General features: G+C 37.8%; 1 protein-coding gene across 3 annotated transcripts in view; it reads right to left on the reverse strand.

Moving 5' to 3' along the window:
• The window catches only part of FBXO25 (F-box protein 25), a 136,835-nt gene that overhangs the window by 6,989 nt on the left and 107,492 nt on the right, over positions 1-22,354 (reverse strand). For all 3 annotated transcript variants that reach the window (XM_006882847.1, XM_006882846.1, XM_006882848.1), the window contains 2 exons: positions 20,290-20,472; positions 16,076-16,219 (listed from right to left, as the gene is read on the reverse strand). In XM_006882847.1, the coding sequence (XP_006882909.1) occupies positions 16,076-16,219; positions 20,290-20,472 (327 nt within the window). The remainder of the gene's footprint in view (positions 1-16,075; positions 16,220-20,289; positions 20,473-22,354) is intronic.

The following is a 22,354-nucleotide window of genomic DNA, read 5'->3' on the forward strand; positions in this document are numbered from 1 at the left end:
AGCCAGTTTGTTATGGTCCACACAGTCAAACGCCCTTGCATAATCAATGAAACACAGATAGACATTCCACTGGTATTCCCTGCTTTCAGCTAGGACCCATCTAACATTAGCTACAATATCCTTAGTACCACGACCCCCTCTAAACCTAGCCTGGACTTCTGGCAGTTCTCTGCTGATGTGCTGATCCAGTCGTTTTTGGATAATCTTCAGTAGAATCTTGCTTGCATGTGAAATCAATGATATTGCTCTATAGTTTCCACACTCTGTTGGGTCACCTTCTTTGGAATGGGAAAAAATATAGATATTTTCCAGTCAGTTGGTCCTTTGGTTGTTCTCCAGATTTCTTGGCACAACTTAGTGAGCACATTCAGGGCAGCATCTGTTAGCTGAAATATGTCAACTGCTATACCATCTATTCCTGGGGCTTTATTTTTTGCTATTTCCTTCAAAGCAGCTTGAACACTTCTTCCTTCATCACCATAGATTCTTACTCATATGTTGTTTTATTAAATTCTTTTGTGTCTGCCAATTCCTTTAGAAACAGTGACTCAGTATATTCTTCCACCTTCTTTTAATACTTCTTGGATCATTTAATTTTTTGCCTAAAGCATCCTTGTTTACAGCAACTCGAGGTTTCTTGAGCTTAAGAAATGCTGAGTGAGTTTGGCCCTTTTGATTTTCTGACTCCAGCTCCACTTCCAAAATAGCAGGCATCTGAAAATCCTATGTACAACAGAATACACATAGACTAACAGGGCAAGTGAGGTGGAGCTTTCAAGTATGGAAATACAAAGGAAGAAGAACAGTTGTAAGTAGACACTAGTGATGAGAACATGGAATGCGAGAATCATGAATGTAGGAAAATTAGGTATTGTTAAGGAAGAAATGGAATGAATAAATATTGACATATGAGGTATTGGTGAGATGAGATGGACTGGCATGGGGCATTTTGAGTCAGATATGATATATTACTCCAGAGACAAAAAGGTGAGGAAAAATGGGCTTGCTTTCATAGTTAAAAAAGTCATTTCTAGCTCCATCTTGAAGTACAATATTGTGAGTGACAGGATAATATCCACACGCATACAATGAAGTCCAGCGAATACTACTATCATTCACATATATGCACCAACAACCATAGTCAAAGAAGAGGAAATAGAAGATTTCTACCAACTTTTATAGTTGGAGATTGCTTGATCATGCGATAAAGATTCATTAATAATAATGGATGACTGGAATGCAAAAGTTGGGAACAGAGAAGAAGATTCAGTAGTTGGAAAACATGGACTCGGTGACAGAAATGGAACTGGAGAGACAATGATTGAATTTTGCACAATGACTTATTCATAGCAAATACATTTTTTAAGAGACACAAACACAGGTCATATACTTGGATCTCACCAGATGGTATGCATAGGAATCAGATCGATTACATCTGTGGAAAGAACCGCTGGAGAAGCTCAATATCAGCTGTGAAAACTAGGCCAGGAGCTGATTGTTGAACAAACCACCAACTACTTATATGCAAGTTCAAGCTGAAGTTGAGGAAAATTAAACCAAATCCAAGGCAACCAAAATATGACTTTGAGTCTATCCCACCTGAATTTCAGAACCATCGCAAGAACAGTTTTGAGGCTTTGAACACTAATGAGTGAAGACCAGGTGAGTTGTGGGAGGATGTCAAAGGTATCATCCAGGAAGAGTATAAAAGGTCATTACAAACACAGAGGAGGAATAAAAGACCAAAATGGATGTCAGAAGAAACTCTGAATACTGCACTGGAGCACAGAGAAGCCAAAACAGAAGGAAGAATTCATGATACCAAAGATTTATATAGAAGATTTCAAAAGGCAGCGTGGCAAGACAAAGTAAAATATTACAACAAAATGTGCAAGGAGCTGGAGTCAGAAAATCAAAAGGGCAGGAGCAATAAATTTGTAAATTATTACCTACCTGGGGAGAGACTGGAGAGTATTATGATGAGTGAACTCAGTCCCACAAGAATAAATATTGTGTATGACCGTTATTGTAGAATTAGTATAAGGATCCAGGTGGGGTAGGAGGGGCTGGAAGCAGAGGGATGTGGATGTACAAGGGGAAGAGGGGACTGATCATTGGGTTGTACAATTTGATGGCTGGAGGGGGTGAGGGAAATTGAAAGAATTTGTTCAAATTTGTATTAGAATTTTGTAAATAAACTAGTGAAAAAAAATTAAAAAAAAAAGAAATACTGCTAGAGTGAATGACTTGCTCTTAGGTCTTCAGGGAAGACTGTACACTTTGACTGGGGCAAACACCAGGAACTCAGTATTCAATGAAAGAGTAACAATAAATGTATATCCCTTATCTGGTAGAATAAAGGCTGTAAACCAATGACTATAATGCAACACATATGGTTCTTATGAGAGAATGCCCTAAATATTCTTGTCATCATTTTTTATCTAAATAAGAAATCTCATTAATCCTTTATTTTAGTTTAAAAGACAGACTAAAAATAAGTTGATAAAACCCCACAAAAATTAGCTTCCTACTGATAGGTGAATTAAAAAGTTTTAATTCCCTGGTAAGTTTTTGGTTTAAACAATAAAAAAGAAATATGGAAAAGGAGTGACAAGTAGTAAGATGGAGAGTAATGAAGACTGTCTTAAATAACTTGTAGTATAATTAAAGTCAAGTATAAATCTTCAGTAGGAAACCAGAAAGTAAAATAAGCAGAATACAGAAAAAGAGTGCTTAAGTTTTCATCTTATCAGTTGTTTATTATTATTATTTATTATTAGTTAATTCCTACTCTTGACAATCACATGTGCAGAGCTGAACAGGGCTTTCAAAACTGTTACCTTTTAGAAGCTGAATGTCAGGCCTGTCTTCTGAAGGGCCTGTGAATTGATTTGACCAACCAATGTTTTGAATACTAGATAATTTCTTAGATAGTTTTGTCACCCAGGGACTCCTAGTTCCACTCTAAATAGTTCTAAATGTCTCAGCTCTACCAGAATCCTAATTATTAAGAACTGTGCCATTTGTCCGGAATTTTGTAGAAAAAGCCCCTATTTGGTGCTTGTTTTACCTTGGCTATCTGTCTTCTCAAAGCATCAAGTTTAAATAGGCCAGCTTAATTTTGGGCATTAAAAACAATTCAATACAACAAAAGCCTCCAAACTGTTGCAGGTCAAAGAGTAATACTGCAGAAAGATTACATATGTTGTGTGTGTGTGTGTGTGTGTGTGTGTGTGTGTGTGTGTGTGTGTGTCTGTCTGTCTATCTATCTATCTTCTATCTTCTATCTATATTTAGTTTGTTGTTGTTATTAGATGCCATTGATCTGAATATGACTTACAGCAAACCTATGAACAGTCAACTTAAGTCCTGTGCCATCCTCATCATCTCTGACACTTGTTGTTGTTAAGTGCCATCGAGTAGTAGACAATTCGTAGCGACCCTATGAATGAAAGACTTGAACACTTGTATAAATTTCTTTGTTTCTCCACGTTAATAGAGTTTCCAGAGGCAAACTATTTCAGAAGTGGAGGCCATGCCTGCTTTCAAGATTGTTTCAGTCGGGGAGCTCCACCAAACACTGTAACCATGATCACATTTGACACATCAGCATCACAGTGTTGAGCATCACAGCAACCACGAATTACCTCTGTACAGCAAATGGACAGACCAGTGCTATACCATTTAGAAGAGTGTTTGATCAAAAACAATTAAAACTTAATTGCGGCTTAAGGACCACAGATTATAATCACCCACCTTTGGCTTGGTAGCCTAACTTTCTATCCACTAGGCCAACAGAGCTCTCTATGTTGTTGTCTCTGACACTAGAGCCTTCTAAAGTCACTGTGTCCATCCATCTCATTGAGGGACTTTCCTCTCCTTTCTGATCCTCTGTATTTCCAAGCATGATGTCCCTTTGCAAGGAAAAGCCCCACCTAGCTACTTGTCCAAATTATGAAAGAGTATGAAAGCTCTGCCATCTTTGCCTCCAAAGAGCATGCGGCATGTTTGTTCTTTTGTAAGTCCATGGGATATTAAGTACTCTTCTCCAGTGCCAGAACTCAAAAGCATCAGTTCTTTAATCATCCTTATTCATTGTCAAGCTCTCTGGTGCACAGCAGGTGATTGAGAAGACCATGGCCTAATCAATACTTTTCTCCAGCACCACAACAAAAAGGCATCAATTCTTCTGTCATTCTTAGTCATTCTCCAGCTCTCAGATGCATAGCAAGTGAATTGTGAAGACCATGGCCTGGATCAGGCACACCTTAGTCTTTAGGCTGACGTCATTGCTTCTCAGTACTCTGGAGAGGTCCCTGACAGTAGATTTTCCCAGTGTAATTCATCTTTCTTGACCTTGTTCAGCAAGTGCTTCAGGTCCTTCTCAGTTTCAGCAAGCAAGACTGTGTTATTTGCATAATGCAGGTGGTTGATGAGTCTTCTTCCAATACTGATCCCACATATTTCCTCATAAAACCCAGCTTCCCAAATGATCTGTTCTCATATAGATTGAAAAGGATATGGAGACAGGATGCATCCCAGACATATTCCTTTTCCTGATTTTGAACTATGCAATGTTTTCTTGCTCTGTTCTGAGGGATGCTTCCTGTTTCAAGTATAGATTTCACATTTTATGTGTATTGTGTGTAATATGTATGTATATTTAGAGCCGTGGAAACCTGATGGTTACTTATGAGTTGGTTCTGACTCCATGGCAATGAGATGTGATGTGAGATGATGCGGCTACTCTGCTGAGCCTCGGGGTTATTCTGTTATGTGGTCAGTTCTTAGTGACCATACTGTCCTACTATAAACCTTCTCAATGATTTTCAATTTAAATGCTCACACTGTTTGCTCAAGTAAGAAGAGATCTCATCTCCTTTGAGGGCTATTGAAGTTAGACCTAGAATTGAGTAGGCTTTGGTTATATAGATTAGCTGAGTAGAATCACTACAGAGAATTTTGAGACAGATATATTATTTCCTTTTCTGACAGAGGCAGGTAGAAATTTTGAAGAAACAAACAAAATAAATCAACCAACGAAGCAAACACAACCACCACCACACACAAAAAACCAATACCTAATAACTAAAAACCTCTCAAACACTCCAATACAGTTCAGACAGAACAGATGGAGAATCAGCTTGGGTGCAGATGAAGCACCTTGCATGGCAGCTGCTTGCCCAAGAACACTACATTTAAATGCAGTGAAAAAGATAAAATAAATGATACAAAACAGAACTGGATGCCCACCATGTGGTCAGATCCTCTAAGTCTGAGGAGCTTTGGTTTTGATTTAGATTCATCCTAATCCCCAAAGCCTACCTTTCTTCTTAATCACTTACTCTTTACTTTGAAGACAGAATTGCCTCACTGAGGTTCCAGTGGGTTTCCAAGGCTGTAAATATCACAGGAAGAGACTGGCCATCTTTCTCCCGCAGAGCCAGTGTTGGATGTGAATAGCCAGAGAAGCACAGCTCTGGGTCAGCACTGCAAGTCCCTACAGACTGTGCCACCAAAGCCTCTTCCCTCCCCCCCCCCAACAGGCATTATTGGTATGTAAAAGAAAAGAAATAGTAATAGTGGACATCATTTTCTGGATCATCAAATATATGCTAAGTACAATAGTATATCATCTTGGCAGAGTATATTGCAAAAATTGAGTTTCTGAAATCCTCGTGACTTTTATATGTTCACTTCAACATTTGTGTTTTCTCACATAACTCTCTCAAGCTAAGCTAAGCTAAGCAAAAATAGGCTTGGGAAGCAAGGTAGAATAGACCTAACTTTTTCAGGAATTTAACTAGGAAATCAGTTCATCCAGAAAGTCTAGGTATTTCTCTTTCTGAACTACGACGTACAGATTCAGAAATAACAAAGTTGATTGCAATTAAGGTCATCTAGAATAATATACAGCAGAAAAGTTGTGATGTGATGAAGATTTGAAAGACTGCAAATTAAATGAGACCAATCCTATTGTTACAAATAGTGTTATTATATATTCGTCCATGCCTAAAATGATGAATTCTTCAGAATTAGAAATATAATCAGGCTTTAAAAAACTATTAAAAAGTAGAGAAGTTTATAGATAAAAGATATTGCCAAGAAAATGATTTTGAAAAACCAGTATCATCTTTTCAATTGTCATGACAAGAGCCCAGAATGAAAGCTGTATAGTGGAGTGGACTGGGGGTGGAGATGGGGAGGGGTGGATTGTATAACAATGAAAGAATTTTTTGTTTCCTTTTCAAAGAGAAAATAGAACTGGGGAGAGGGGTGGGCAGAGAGGAAAGTGTGCAATAGTGAATGGATGGAAATCCAAAATCTCTGTAAACTTTCATTAAAATAAAAAAAAAATAGAAAAGGAGAGCAATAAAAAAAATTAAAAATTTCCATTTTTCAGGACACTTGTACCATTTACTCTTAACACTGTTTAACTATACCGAAATTAAGGTGAGAATATTTTGTTAATTACTTTGCAAGAACAGAGCTACAATATTGTTAAACACTGTTCTAACAAAAATAATTACCATCACACGCAAAACTGAAAAACGTCTATCTTATGAGTAAATATTTCCCCTAATTTAATGCCCACAAAAAGACGCTGTGTTTTTGTTATGTGCCATAGAGTTACCTATGGCCCATAGCGACTCCGTGCACAGTAGTTCTGAAGCATGCCCTGTTCTGAGACGGTCTCACTGATTCTGAGACACCAAGCCCCACTGCCCTAGTTACTCTATCAATCCGTCTTATCCATGATCTTCCTGTCCTGTGTTGTTCCTCCCCCCTTCCAAGCATGATGTCCTTCTCCAAAGACCCGGCCCTCCTTTCCACATGCCCAAAGTATATGAGAAAGAGCTACAAAATCCTAGCTTTCAAGGAGAAACTTGGTTTCACCTTCTCCAAGACAGACCTATTTGTTTTCTTGGTAGTTCATGGTATGTACAATACTCTTCTCCAGCACCACAACTCGAAGGCAACAATTCTTCTTCTATCATCCTTAGTCATTGACCGCTCTCTAATGCACAGCAAGTAATTGCAATGCCTATGGCCTGGATTAAGCATAACTCGGTCTCCAGAATGACATCATTGCAGTACTCTGGAGAGGTTCCTGACAGCATAGTTTCCCAGCTCATCTTTTGATGTCCTGGCTGCTGCTGCCAAGAGTGTTGCTAACAAATGCTTCAGGTCTTCCTCGGTTTCAGCAAGCAAAGTTGTGTCATCTGCATAGCATAAATTGTTGATGAGTCTTCCTCCAATCCTGATGTCACATTCCACCTCATAAAGTCCAGCCTTACAAATGATCTGTTCTGCACAAACTGAAAAGGTATGGAGGTAGGATGCAACCCTAACATACACCTTTTCTGATTTTGAGCCATGCAGCCTTTCCTTGCTCTGTTCTGCTGACTGATTCCTGATTGAAGTAAAGGTTTTGCATAAGCACAATTAAGTGTTCTGGGATTCCCATTCTTCTAAAGGTTAACCAAAATTTGTTGTCATCCACACAGTCAAATGCCTTTGCACCATCGATGAAACACAGACAAATTCCTCTGGTTCTCTCTGCTTTCAGTTAAGATTCATCTGACATTGGCTATAATGTCCCTAATTCTATGGCCTCTTCTAAACTCTGTATGCACATCTGGCAGCTGTCAATGTATTGTTCCAACTGTTTTTGAACAATCTTTAGTAGGATCTTGCTTGTGTGTGACATTTGTAATATTGTTCGATAATTTCCACACTCTGTTGGATCATCTTTTTTTTGGAATGGGAATAAATACGGATTGCACCAGTTGGACAGGTTCTTGTCCTCCAGATTTCTTGGCACAACCTAGTGAGCACGTCCAAGGCTGCATCCATTTGCTGAAATATTTCAATTGCTAGTCCATCAATTCCTGGGGCCTTGCTTTTTGCTAATTCCTTTGGAGCTGCTTGAACTTCCTCCATCACCACTGCTTCTTGATCATATGTTGTTTCATGAAATTCTTCTCTATCAGCCAATTTGGCAATTAATTATATAAAATATATATGAATGATTGTGTAAAGCAAAATATATATAGATGAAACAAAACATATATGAATGACTATAAAACACAAAGTACAAACATGAAACATGATGCATATGAATTAATTCAAAGAAAAGTTTTATAGCATCTTATCTATTTCATAACATAAGACACATATAAGATAGCTACATGTATTTTCAGTCAGTATTAGTGTTTGTCAGGAAAGTACAGGATATTAGTCCTAATAGGAACCTCAAAGAAAAGTTAGTACTCTACCTAAAGTCAAGGATAAAAGTCTGGATAAGCATGCAAAACCTCCTATATATTTTGTGTTAGTTCTTCCTACCCACACATCTGACTGTGTTGATAATTTACTCATTATACTAGGTTACTGAGCCCTTTGAAGAGCAAAGAACAAAACAGGATGGTTTCTTCTGTATCTGTAATCACATTCATAGTTGATTTGCTGAATTATTCGTTCATTAGATATTTGCTAAATACCCAGGAGCATATGCCTGACACCAAGATCAGAATCTAGATACAAAGTATCATCTGCTCTGTTCCCTGTTCTTGAAGGACACAGTTCTACAGAGTATTTTTACAGAGCAAAAATCTGTATTTTACATCTTTTTAATATTAAAAAAAAGAGAGGAGTAACATATAGTACAGTACAGGGAAACTGAGGAGAACTTGCTGCAGAAGGTCAAGGATTGCAGTCTTCAATATGGATTGAAGCTCAACATTAAGAAAACAAAGATTCTCACCACTGGGCCAATTGGCAGCACCATGACACAGAAAAGAGATTCAAGTTGTTAACAATTACAGCGTGTTCAAATCAATACTCTTGGTACCAGCAGTCAGGAAATCAAAAGATGAATTGTACTGGGGATCTGCTGTCAGGGCCTCTCCAGAGTACTGAAGAGCAGCGCCTAGAGACTAAGGTGCACCTGATCCAGGACATGGTCTTCACAATTACTTGCTATACATCAGAGAACTGGACAATGACACAAGATGACAGAAGAAGAATCGATGCCTTTGAGTTGTGATTCTGGAGAAAAGTCTTGAACATACCATGGACTACCAAGAAAACAAATAGGTCTATCCCGGAAAGGGTGAAAGCAAGGAAGCTAGGATTTTGAAGCTCCATCACACATACTGTGGGCATGGGGCCAGGAGGGACTGGTCCTTGGAGAAGCACATCATGCTCAGAAGGGTAGAAGGACAGCACAGGTGAGGAAGACCCTGGATGAGATGGATTGATACAGTAACTGGGGTAATGAGTGTAGGTGTATCGGAGTCAATGAGACTCTTTCTGGGTAAGGCAGGCTTCAGAGCTGTTGTACATAGGACTGCAATGGGTCACAGGTGACTCAGGCAAGTAACAACACAACAACAATATATAGTAATACAAAATAAATTAGAAATATAAAAATAGTAATATAAAAATAGAAATACAGAATAACAAGTTTTTCATGTATAGATGCATTGGTTATAATCCACAAGGCTGCTTACCTATGATATATTAAAGAAAGTTCTATTAAGATAATAATACAAGAAAATATTGCTGTTACACAGATGGGGAGGGAGAAAGGAATAAAAATAAATAGATAAGGCTGAAGGAAAAGCAATACACAATAAGGGGTTGATCAGGAATCATAATGATATTAATAAATTGTAATTACTGCTATAAAACCAAATGCCTATGAATAAAAAACCCTTATAATAAAAAACAAAAAAATTAAAAAAACCCAAACCCTTATAATGATTTATAAATGCTCACTGAAAAAAACCACAAGTAAAATAAAAGAAAGATTAATCTTTGTTAAATAATGGGTTGTAAAGTAAAAATATCCAAATCCATTTTTCTGATTTGGTTCCAACTAGACGACTCACAGGGAATCTATGAACAATGGGTTTGAGCCCTGTCCTATCCCGTGCCTTCTTCATCAACCCTGCCATCCTCAAGTCCACCACTGCAAATAGCATCAACACATCTTGCTCAGGGTAATCTTCTGTTTAGCTGATCTTCCACCTTCCCAAGCATAATGTCTTTTCTTAAGACTTGGCCCATTCTAACTGCATACCTAAAGTGTGTGATCTGAAGTTTCACCATCTTTGCCTCTAAGAAGCACCCAAGTTGCACTTTCTCCAAGATATATTTCTTTGTTCTTTTGATAATCCATTGATTATTGAGTACTCTTTTCCTTTTTAATTTTCTTTTTCAGGGGAAAGCGCGAACGCAGCCCCCCACTACCACAAGTTATGCAGTCGAGTTTCCCACATTTGGGGAAATCGCAGGGGTTAGCACATCCGGAGTGCAATGGATAAGCCTCGCCCTGGGAAAACCACCTTCGTGATCATGGTATCTCCCCTGCCAGGTAAGTATGAGTACTCTTTTTCCAACACCACAACTCAAAAGTGATCAATTTTTCTTCTGCCACCTTTATTAATTCTCCAACTTTCAGGCACATAAGAAGTAACTGAAGGGTGGAGAAAACAGTGCAACAATGAATGAATGAAAACCCCAAATCTCTGTAAATGTTCATTAAAACTAATAAAATTTAATAAAAAAATAAAAAAAAGAAGTAACTGAAAAGACAATGGCTTATATCAGATGCACCTTTGTCTCTAAACTGACACTGTTTCTCTTAGAACTTTGAAGAGGTACTTGACACGAGATTTTCCTAATGCCATTTGATATTTTGACTACTAGTATGAAGAGTTTTGATTATGGACCAAGGAAGATAAAATCGTTGACAATTTTTTATTTTTTCCCCATCTATCATGATGTTGTTTACTGGCACAGTGGTGAAGATTCTCCCCTCCACCGATGTTAAGATGTAATCCATATTGAAAAATATAGTCTTTGATCTTCTGCAGCAAGTATTTCAGTCCTCACTTTCAGAAAGGCAGGTTGTTACATCTGTGTAGCACAAGTTGTCGATGAGTCTTCCTCTGATCCTGATCCCACATTCTTCATATAGTCAAGACTCTATGATTTTTGCTCAGTAAGTAAGATTCTGCTGAAGATCATCCAAAACTGATTGGAATAACACATCGACAGAGAACTGCTTGAAGTGCAGGCTGGGTTTAGAAGAGGCTGTGGTACTAGGGATATTGCAGATAAATCTTGGCTGAAAGCAGTGAATACCAGAGAAATGTCTATCTGCGTTCTATTGATTATGCAAGGGTATTTGATTATGTGGATAACAACAAACCGTGGCTGACTCTGAGAAGAATGGGAATCCCAGAACACTTCAGCGTACTTATGGGAAACCTATACTTGGACCAAGAGGAAGTCATCAGAACAGAGCAAGGGAACACTGCCTTGTTCAAAACTGGGAAAGGTGTATGCCAGGGATATGTCCTATCTCCATACATTTTCAATCTATATGCAGAACAGATTATCTAGGAGGCTGGGCTCTACGAGGAGAAATGTGGCATCAGGATTAGAAGAAGACTCTTTAACAAACTGTGTTATGCAGATGACACAACCTTGCTTGCTGAAACTGAGGAAGACGTGAAGTACTTGCTGCAGAAGGTCAGGACTGCAGCCTTCAGTATGGATTGAAGCACAATATGAAGAAAAAAAATTGGCAGCATCGTGATAGATGGTGAAGAGACTGAGATTGTAAACAGCTTTAGTTTGCTTAGCTCCACAATCAACACTCTTGGAACCAACAGCCAGGAGATTAACAGATGTGTTGTATTGGGAAAGTCTGCTGTCAGAGACCACTCCAAAGTACTGAAGAGCAATGATATCAGGCTGGAGACAAAGGTGTGCCTCATACAGGCCATAGTCTTTGCAAATACTTGCTATGTATCAGAGACCCAGAAAACTACTAGGGATAACAGAAGGAGAATTGATGACTTTGAGCTTTGGTTTTGGCAAAGAGTACTGAATATACCATGGAATGCTAAGAGAATGAACAGGTTCAACCTGGAGAGGGTTAAACTAGGATGCTCCTTGGACGACATTCTTTGGACATGCTGCAAGGCATAACCAGTCCTTGGAGAGGGATGTCATGTTTGGGAGGATGAAGGGACAGCACAAGAGAGGAAGACCCTCGATGAGATGGACTGATTCAGTGACTGGGGTAATGGAGATGGATGTGTCAGAGACAATAAGATTGGCATAGGATAGAGCAGGATCTTAGAGTTGTTGTACATGGGGTCATTATGGGTTGCAGACAACTCAATAGCATATAATAACAACAAACACAATAACAACAATTTGAACAGGTATGGAGAAAGGATACAATTTAAACACATTTCTTCATTTTAAAGCATGCAGTGTTCCTTTGCTCTCTCTGTACAACATCTTCTTTGTCTAGGTATAGGTTTCCTGTAAGCACAATCAATGTTTTGGGACTCTCATTCTTCTCAATGTTAGCCATAATTTGCTATGATCCACACAGTCCAATGTACTTGCATAATCACTAAGCCACAAGTAGAGCTGTCAAGGAGTTTATCTTGCTTGGATTAACAATCAACACCCTCAGAACCAGCAATTAGGAAATCAGGAGACACAATGTATTGGGCAAGTCAGAGACCTCTCTAAAATGCTGAAGAGCAATGATGTCAGGTAGAAGACTAAGAGGTGCCTGATTCAGGCCCTGGTCTTTTCAATCATCTGGTGCATCAGAGAGCTGGACAATAAATAAGGATGACAGAATAATAGATGCCTTTGTGTTGTCGTGTCAAAGAAGAGTACAGAATATCCCATGACTACCAAAAGAACAAACATGCATATCTTGAAAAAAGTTCTGCCAGAGTGCTCCTTAGACACTCTGTCTTTCATATGTTTCATACTTCGGACATGTAGTGAGGTCAGGCTATTCCTCGTAGGGTCAGTGAAGGAAAGCAAGACTTCCAATGAGATGAACTCATACCATGAGTTCAGTGATAAGTTCTACTGTCTCATGGATGATACAGAAGACACGGGATAGGGCAGAGCTCTGATCGGCTGTTCAGAGTCACTATGACTTATACTCGACTCCAGCTCACTTAATGACAACAACTAGTAAATATTCTCTACTTTCAGCCAAGATCTACCTGAGATCAGCAATGATGTCATTGTTGATGTCCAATTCATAGCTACCCTCAATTGGGTTTCCAAGTCCTTAAGTCATTTTGGGAGAAACCTGACCATCTTTCTTTTCTTTTTTTAAATTAAATTTCATGAAAGAGACTTAGGGTTTCCAGTTATTCATTGTTACACTTTTCTCCCTGCCACTCCCCATTCACTTTTCTCCTTGAAAAGTAAAAGTCTTTCATTGCTCTGCAATACCTCCCACTAAGTCCACTGCATTGTGTAGCCTTCATTCTGGACAACTGTCATGACAATAATACCTAATCATATATCCCTTTTAAACAGTTCTCTCCCTCATCTATTGCAATGCAATATACATCATTCCTCCCATCTTTCTCCTTCTTAGTAGTTGATGTATTCAAACTGCTGACTTTTCAGTTAGCAGCATGAAACAGGACATACTCTATTACTAGGGTTCCTTAACTAAAAAGGCATGTAACAACTTTCAAAAATGTAATTTAAAATAAAAATTCAAAATACTTGTCCCTTTTATAATAATCTAGAGGTTGCTATTGCTGTGATCCATCTGACAACAAATTATAGATAATTACATGGGGCAAGGATTCTGAGGCTCCATCTAACATACCTTGGACATGTTGTGAGGAGAGACCTGGTCCTTAGAGAGGGACATCATGCTTGGGAGGGAGGAGGGACAGCGCAGGAGGGGAAGGCCCTCTATGAGGTGGATTGATTCAGTGACTGGGATAAATCGGGATGGGAGTGTCAGAGACAGTGCGACTGGCACAGGACAGAGGAGTTTAGGGCTGTTGTACATAGGGTCACTATGAGTCACAAGCGACTCGATGGCACATAACAACAACATATAGAGCAAAAGCATAAAAAAAATTTGATAATGTTTACCAAGAAGAGACATTTTTCTCTTCTCTATCACATAAGGAGAGAAGCAGAAACATGTATATTTAAGTTAAGAGGTGCTGAGCCTGGCCGATGCTGCTTCTCCTTAGAGAACAAGTCTGTGAAAGGCTCAGAAGAGGAATGTGCATGAGACAAGAGTAACTGTAGGGTCCAGGATTTCATAGATGAGCTTCTTTTTATTTTTTCAGTAAAATCTAATGTTAAAAATATTTAAACTTGAAACTGGAACCCTTATTCACTGTGGGTGGGAGTGTAAAATGGTGCGACCATTATGGAAAGCTGTATGATGCTTTTTCAAAAAGTTGCAAATAGCTATAATACCATTTGACCCAGCAATTCCACTACTTGGAATACACTAAAGAAAACATAAGTGCCACCCAAGCAGATACAGGCACAAACTAATGGATAGAGAAGCTGTGGTATATTCACACAATGGACTACTACGCTGCACTGAAAATCAAGGAACTCATGCAATGTTATTAAAAATGGGTGACCCTGGAGGACATTATGCTAAGTGAAATATCTCAGTCATAAAAGGAAAAATACTACATAGTGCCTCTGTTGTAAAACAGGACTGACATCGGGATTAGGGGGAGACTGAGAAAGATGGGATAAATTATGTATACTGCATTGAAACAGATGAGAAAGAGAATTGTTTAAAAGGGATATGTGATTAGGTATTAGTGTCATGACAGGAGTTCAGAACGAAGGCTGCATAGTGGAGAGGACTTGGAGGGACGGATTGCATAACAATGAAATAAGTTTTCTTTTACTTTTCAAAGATAAGAACGAACGGGGTGGGGGAGGGGGTAGGCAGGGAGAAAAGTGCAATAATGAATGAATGGAAATCCATTCTTTAAGTTCATTAAAATTAATAATAAAAAGTTAAATACAAAAAAGTATTCATACTCAAAGCACACGATGGGAATATACTCAAGGTAAAACAATATTTACATGTTAAGAAAGTAAAACTGTGTGAACGAAATAATATGTAAAAATGTACCTCTGACTATGGAAATAACATTTTCACCAGAGAGATATGAATAATTAAAAATAAAGCAAAACTAAACTAAAAAACAACAAAGCAAAGCAAATGCTAAACAGTAGCAGCATGGGTCTAAAGTTACTCTTTAAATACTGAAACTTCTGGATTCAATTTTTTTCCTCCAAAAGATTAGATCTCTAATGCAGATAAGTAACGATAATCTGGTTTTGACCAAACTCATAAGAAATCCACATGCTTGTTTGTGACTGAAGAACTTAATATTGATGAATAAACATTTTTATAAATGTCCTTGTTAAAATTTGACTCTGAGAAGAGCAGCTCTGAGGGCTAGTAAACTGCCACTTAAAGACAATAGTGGGAAATTATCTCTGAAAGCCACTAAAGGAATTGAGAATTTAATAATCAGAATCTTAGGCAGAGGGTTGTGTCTGGAGGAATTATTTTAATCCAGATTTCCCTTTCTCAGCAACCCCGTGTGATGGAGTAGTATTGCCCACAGGGTGTCTTCTGCTGTAATCTTTATGGTGCCATTCACAGGTCCTTTCTCTGGTGCCAACATTTCTGTTATCAGCCAAGAAGTTAACCATGATATCCCAAGGCCTCCTTTTCAGGGACGTAAGTGTGGAGAATTCTTCCTTAGGTTTATTAAACAGGGTTAGTAAAATCTTAAATCCCTTGATTGTTACATAGAGGATTGGCAGAGACATTCCAGAGCCTGCTGTGAGTAAAAGTCATTAATCTGAGGAACCTAATTCCTCTGGACTTGAAAATCAGAGAAGAAACAGAAAGCAGGCTCCTCACTCACCTCACTTGCTTTGTAGAATATGCCTATACTATCGTCTATAAAGGTGAAAAACAGTTATCTAAGAGAAGAAAAGACAATTCTATTTTCAACACTGCTGATCAAAACCACAAGTTATGCATTTTACTTTTATAAACACCTGTTCCTGGCATTAATATCTGGAATATTTGTCACTAACCTTCTTATCATACAAAGTATCTTCTATTTTATTGTACTTTTACGCGCAAAATACAGGTGATCAATACATTTTACAAAAACTACATCTCAAATTCCGAGAATATATCTGAAATTATTACCTTCCAAAAAAGAATGCTGCAGTGTCGACAAAAATGTAATGTGTCTCCATATTGCTCTTTTGTTGGGTAGTATTTCTGAAGTGCAAAATACATCAATTTCCATTCGACATGACCTTTTTCAGAAAGGATCAAATGTCTACAAAACTAAAAAACAAGACATACACACACAAAAAAAATTCTGTTTAGACTCAGCAGAAGATAATTTCCAAGCATAAAATTAGGCAAAAAATTTGTTTTAAATGTAGTGCATGAAATATTCAATTACTTGAAATTAAACCATTTACTTTGCATTGAAACAATATGAGACTAGTCAAATAAATTATGGAAAGCCTATATAATAGAACACCCAAGCAGCTCTTTTTACATTTTAAAACTGAGAAAAAACATTTGGATAAAATAGCCATACTTCAATTACAGCTTTGAGAACTTTGTTTTGAAACTATGATAGTATTAATGTGGAAACTGATGCAAATAAAAATTTAAATAGTTATTTTGAGAAATAAAGAAAAGTTCTTATAAGCTACCTATATTACTTTCTGTGTCTTTATAAACTGTTAAAAAAGTAATTCCTAATGAGTAAGAACAACTATTTGAACCTTACTTTTACTTCTCTTTTTGTCCTATGCCAGCCTTTGCACTCTGCTCCATGCCCATGTTGACTGGAATCTCAGAGCCTTCTTCAGGGAGTCTGAAGACTGGCCCACACCTGGCCTAAGTATGCCTCTAGATTAGTGGGGGCACAACCTGGCACTCTCCATGACATTTGGAGCAGTGCAAACTTTGCAGAATTGAGTGTGTCATGCTTGGACACTTCAGGTCAACAGTGATTATTTCTTTATATTAGCCATTACTGACTGGGTGAGTACCTTGGCAGCACTCATTCCTACACTGGCAAAGACAGTATTTCTAACCAATCAGATTAACCCAAGCTCTTCTGAGGCCAGAAGAAACTATGCACTAGGATGAGTGCACTACCTGTAGACTGCAAGAGGTGCCACTCATGACCTAGTTAACATCCAGTGGCCTCGATGACCACTCTGCCAAGCAGAAATTCTGACATGACTGGGCGCCCCAATTCCAGTTGTCAGCTGGGCTGGCAGATACACCGTCTCAGGCCAGACAGCTTGTCTTCCATTTCCTACAGCCTTTTTTTTTTTAAAATATTTATCAGTCTGCCTATTTGTTTGAAAGGTATGGCATTTGTCTGTCAACTGTGATGGCTTGTATGTTGCTATGATACTGGAATCTATGTTAGGTGCTTCTGAATCTAGCAAAGTATAAATCAAGTAAAACTGGATTGTCAAAAATGAAATAAACATATAAACATCATAGGCATTAGATGGACTGGTATAGGCTGTTTCTTAATCAGGCAATGATAATAATCTATCATACCTGGAATGACAGATAGAAAATGAAGAGTATTTCAAGCTCCATACTCAAGTACAATGATACAAGTGAAAGATATTATTCATATGCATACAAGGACAATCTCTTAATACAACTATTATTCAAACATATGGACCAACCAGTAAAGCCAAAGATGAAGAAATTGAAGATTTCTACTAACTTTGGCAATGTGAAATTGATGAAACACGGAAGTTGGTTGACTTACTCAGAACAGGGAAAGGTTCAGAGCCATTGTTCATGGGTTGCTATGAGTTGTAGTTGACTCAGTGGCGCCAATAACAAAACAACAACAACAAAGGTAAAAACTAAGAACAAGGTATATGGAGAATTTTCCTGCCACTTACATTACTTAGCTCCTAAATAACCAATTATGAAGTTTCTCATGCAAACAACACTCACAACAGTAATTAGTTCAACTTTCCCTTCCATTATTTTAGATTATGTATCAGTGCAATGTTTACACTTAACAGTATATCCTCACCTATGCCATTTTCATAGGGTTATTCTATTATGCTTGCTTTTTATCAGAATCTTCTAGTTAACTAGGGAGCTCTGGGGGACCTATCCTGTAGGGAAGTACACTGCTAACCTAAAATATGAGTCTTTCCAGCAATTTGAATTGCTGAAGTTCTCCAGAAAAACTATGGGCAATCTCTTATCTAGTAGTTTATAACCTCAGAACCCAATAGAGAGTCAGCTATGAGACCATTATGATTCAATGGCAATGAGAGTTGTTAGTTACTGAGACCTGAAAGAGGTGTAATATTTTTAAATTGTTTTTATAATTCAGTCAAGGAAACATGCTGCACACAAGATGGTCATTTTCATCATATCCATTCTCTTGTCTGTCTTTCCCCCACAGAGCTACTGGTGGATTAGTGAAGCCAAAAATGCTTACCCTTTCAGTTAGCAGTAAAACACCCGAGGGACTACAGCAGTTAATCTTTATTTTTTTGTACAGATCTTTGAAAGACATTACACTCTAGTATGGCCAAAACTATGACTCACTGTATTCTCAAACCTGGCAATCCATCATCCACTGTTTCCTATTGCAGGGAAATGCTCTCTATTACAACCTGGAAATGACAGTTCTTCCTCGTTTTCAACACCGCATCCAATCACGAATCAGATCCTATCAATTTTATCTTCTAAATATTTGTCCATTTCTCCATCTCTCTACACCACTCCTTCTTAAAACATTATGTTAGCGGTGTGTTTTTTGTGGTTTTTTTTTCTTTTTTATTTATTTATTTAATGTGCGTGCCATCAAATTGGATCTGACTGGTACAGGAGGCGATTGTTCCTCCTTCTTCAGCAGAGCATCTGGTGGATTTGAACCGTGCACCTCTGGGATTGCAGTGCAAATTCCTGCCACTAGGCCACCAGAGCTCGCCGGTTTTTTTTGGGGCCTCCTTCATTCTATTCCTCAAAGAAGAGCAAGTAAGATGTTGACAACTGTGCCCTTTTCAAGATCTATCTAAATGGGATCAAAACAACAATAGCAACATCAAAAACTGGATTAGAATCTCAGAGAGTAGTCAGTTTATGGTCCAAGGAGAGAAAAGAAGGGTGAGGAGGGTTATACAACTTGAAGGATGTGATGAATCACACTGTACATATAAACATTTGCATTGTTTTATCTTTGCCATGAATCAGTAAGAGCAACAAAATACATGCAATTGACTATAAAAGAATTATTAAATAATAAAAATTTAACTGAAACATTTTAATGGATTTTCTAAGCTCTTCAGATAAAAATGAACAGCCTAATGTAGCTTCTTTTCTTTTTTTTTTTAAGAACTGTAATATTTGGCTCTGGCCAACATTAGTTTCATTTCTATCATTTTGCCTGAAGAGTGGTATCTTGCAACTAAAGCATGCAATGCTCCTATTTCAGACTCTATATAAATGGTCCTCTCTGCTTAGAACATTCTTGACTTAGCTTATTGCCTAGATTATCTTACTTAAGGAATTTTCTTTATTTCTGCCCTTCCCTGTCCTCTAAGAGTGTAGATGTTTATCTGTGAAAGGCTTACATAATTATACACTATTTCTTGACATAATTTTCATAAACCTCTCTGGACCATGATCTCCAGGAGAGTTAGGGCACTATCTTTCTGGTTCTATTTCTCTCTTGGTGTCTTTGCCTCTGCCTAGCACAAAATCCCCTAAATATCTGTATTATGAGTGAGTGAATGAATGATTTCTTCAGTGATTAAAACAGTAATATGATTTGGCTTTAGATAATGGGTAAGCAAATATGATGGTAGAAGATGAGAGAAGCATATATAAACACAGGCCTTGTGCAGTTTCTCACAACTAATTCTTAAAGGCATTATGAAGGGTAGAAAGATAAAAAAGTATTCTATGCAGAGTGGAGAGTGGTATTTTACCAACTGATTACAGAAAACTAAGTTTTAATAAGTGTAACTTTTTAAGAGATACTTATTTGACAGAAGGTAGAACTAGAATATGACACATTAAAATAGGAAGAAAGGATAATATAATAGTGGTTTTGAGAAACTATTACTTTAAAAAGAAGTAACTAACAAGCTAAATTTTATTTTAGGTTGGTTTTAGGAGCTAGCTTTAGGCCAGGATTTTTTTTTTTATTAACATAAATACCCCTTTATGATCTGTAGAATAAAAACTATAAGCAATTTTAATTAGTGATGATTATTCTTGATTCTTAAAAATTGGACCTGAGGTAGAGCTCTTAAGAAAGCACCTACAGGGAGCATATTCATTTACTACTGGATCTAGAGGAGGTATAATCTAGAGGAAGACACCTCTGCCATCGTACTTACCTGCTGTTCAGCAAAATGATATTGACACAGTTTCTTCCACAACTGTCTGTCTTCACTGAGCATATACAACGTTGGAGTGACTTGACCTAAAGTTATGATGTCCCATCCATCTGAGAATCTGTATAATATGTTGTTCAGCATGTGCAAAGGAAGATCACTAAGTGTAAGACCATTGTTCACTTGCTGAAAAGAAAACATCAGTATCATTCTATTGACAGCACAATCAACAGTAGCAGTTAAGTTATAATGAAAGTTAACACCTAAGCTAGAAAAAGTACTTCAAAATAGAGCAATACAAAAGGACTACAATTTAAAATAGGACTTCACATTGCTAGAAGGGGCTCTGCCTTAGAAAGGGACATGATGGTAGAAAGGGTGGAGGGATAGCGAAGGAGAGGAAGACCCTTGGCCAGGGGAATTGATGTGGTGACTACTGCAATGGGCTCTTGTGTGTCAGGAAGTGTGAGGATGGCACAGGATAGAACAGGGTTCAGATCTTTTATTCACAGGCTTGCTACAAATCAACACCACCTAACAACAACAACAGGCATGATCTCACTCATCATTTGCAAGGTATTTGCAAGGCAGGCAGAGCAGAGGGTTATTACTATTTTACAAATAAAGAAACAAATACCTAAGAAGAAAAAGTGACTTGCTCCAAGCCACTTGGCCAGAAGACAGAAACCAGAAACAGAAACTAGGGCTTTGCCTTGCTCGTCTTTCTTAAATCTTCTACATGAACTAGATACATTTTGAAAACGACAAAAAACAAAAAATTGGAAAATTGTAGGTTTTGCAGGTTCTAAGAATACAAGATTGTTGAAGAAATTAATGGTTCATGAGCACGACTGGCATTTTATGTGATCATATCACATGGTAGAGTAGAAAAACCTCTAACTTAACGAGTCCAGAAAACCAGACAGTGGTTCTAACTAGGTAACTATCTAGGTCACCTAGAGAATATCTCAACATTAACAAGTCAATGCTATTTTAACTTGATTACTAGGGAAGGTACACTATATTATCTTTAAAGGTTCCTTCAATTTTAACATTTCTGTGATATCACATTTATAAACCACATCCTCTTTGAATTAAAAGGATGTATTTATTCCTCAAATATGTTGGTGAAAGTGAAGAATCATATTTAAAAGCATTTCAGGTAAAAACTAAAAGCGGACTACTGTAAACGAAACAAAAGCAGATAAAACTGTATTTTTGTCTGAGCAATGAGCCCATTATCTGGACGTTAAGTTAGTCTAAGCAATAACTCTGCTTTGAAGACTGGTTAGGGCAGCCAGCCCTTGACCTAGTTTGATTCAAACCTATCTCAGACTTTTTTTTTAGTCCTCAATGAAATTGTCTCAAACTACATGTCTTAATCTTAGGAGGACCTCTTAGCTAACAGATTGGAGCTTTTAATGAACTCAACAGTAGGGTATAGTAGGTGTTTGATGAGATGAGGCCACTAGCTCATTTACTCACCACAGAGCATTCACACCACTCTTTTTTTTCCTCTTCAGACCACTCTTATTCTAAGGTAACACATATGATCATATCTGAATGATTTTCATACGTGCTCAGTGGTTTTAGTTTTGTTGTCCTGACAGATGATCTATGTATGCTGATAGCTACAAGGACAATGAAAGGGGGTCGGTTTGGTTTATTTACTTTTTAAAAAAAACAACCAGAAATCTGTGTTATGCAGATGACTCAACCCTGCTTGCTGAACCTGAGGAGGACCTGAGACTCCAGCTGCAGAAGGTCAAGGCCTACAGCCTTTTCAATATGGACTGAAGCCCCACATCAAGAAAACAAAGATTCTCACCTTTGGGCTGATTAGCAGCATCATGATAGATGGTGAAGAGATTGAAACTGTTAACAGCTTTAGTTTGCTTAGCTCCACTCATGGTACCAGCAGTCAGAGAATTAAAAGACAGATTACATTGGGAAAGTCTGCTGTCAGAGACCTCTCCAAAGTACTGAGAAGCAACGATGTCAGTCTAGAGACTAATGTGCACCTGATAAAGGCTATGGTCTTTGCAATTACTTGCTATGAATCAGAGAG

The sequence above is a fragment of the Elephantulus edwardii genome, unplaced genomic scaffold (assembly GCF_000299155.1).
Source record: "Elephantulus edwardii isolate Elephantulus edwardi_28Jun2011 unplaced genomic scaffold, EleEdw1.0 scaffold00025, whole genome shotgun sequence".
Lineage (NCBI taxonomy): Eukaryota > Metazoa > Chordata > Mammalia > Macroscelidea > Macroscelididae > Elephantulus > Elephantulus edwardii.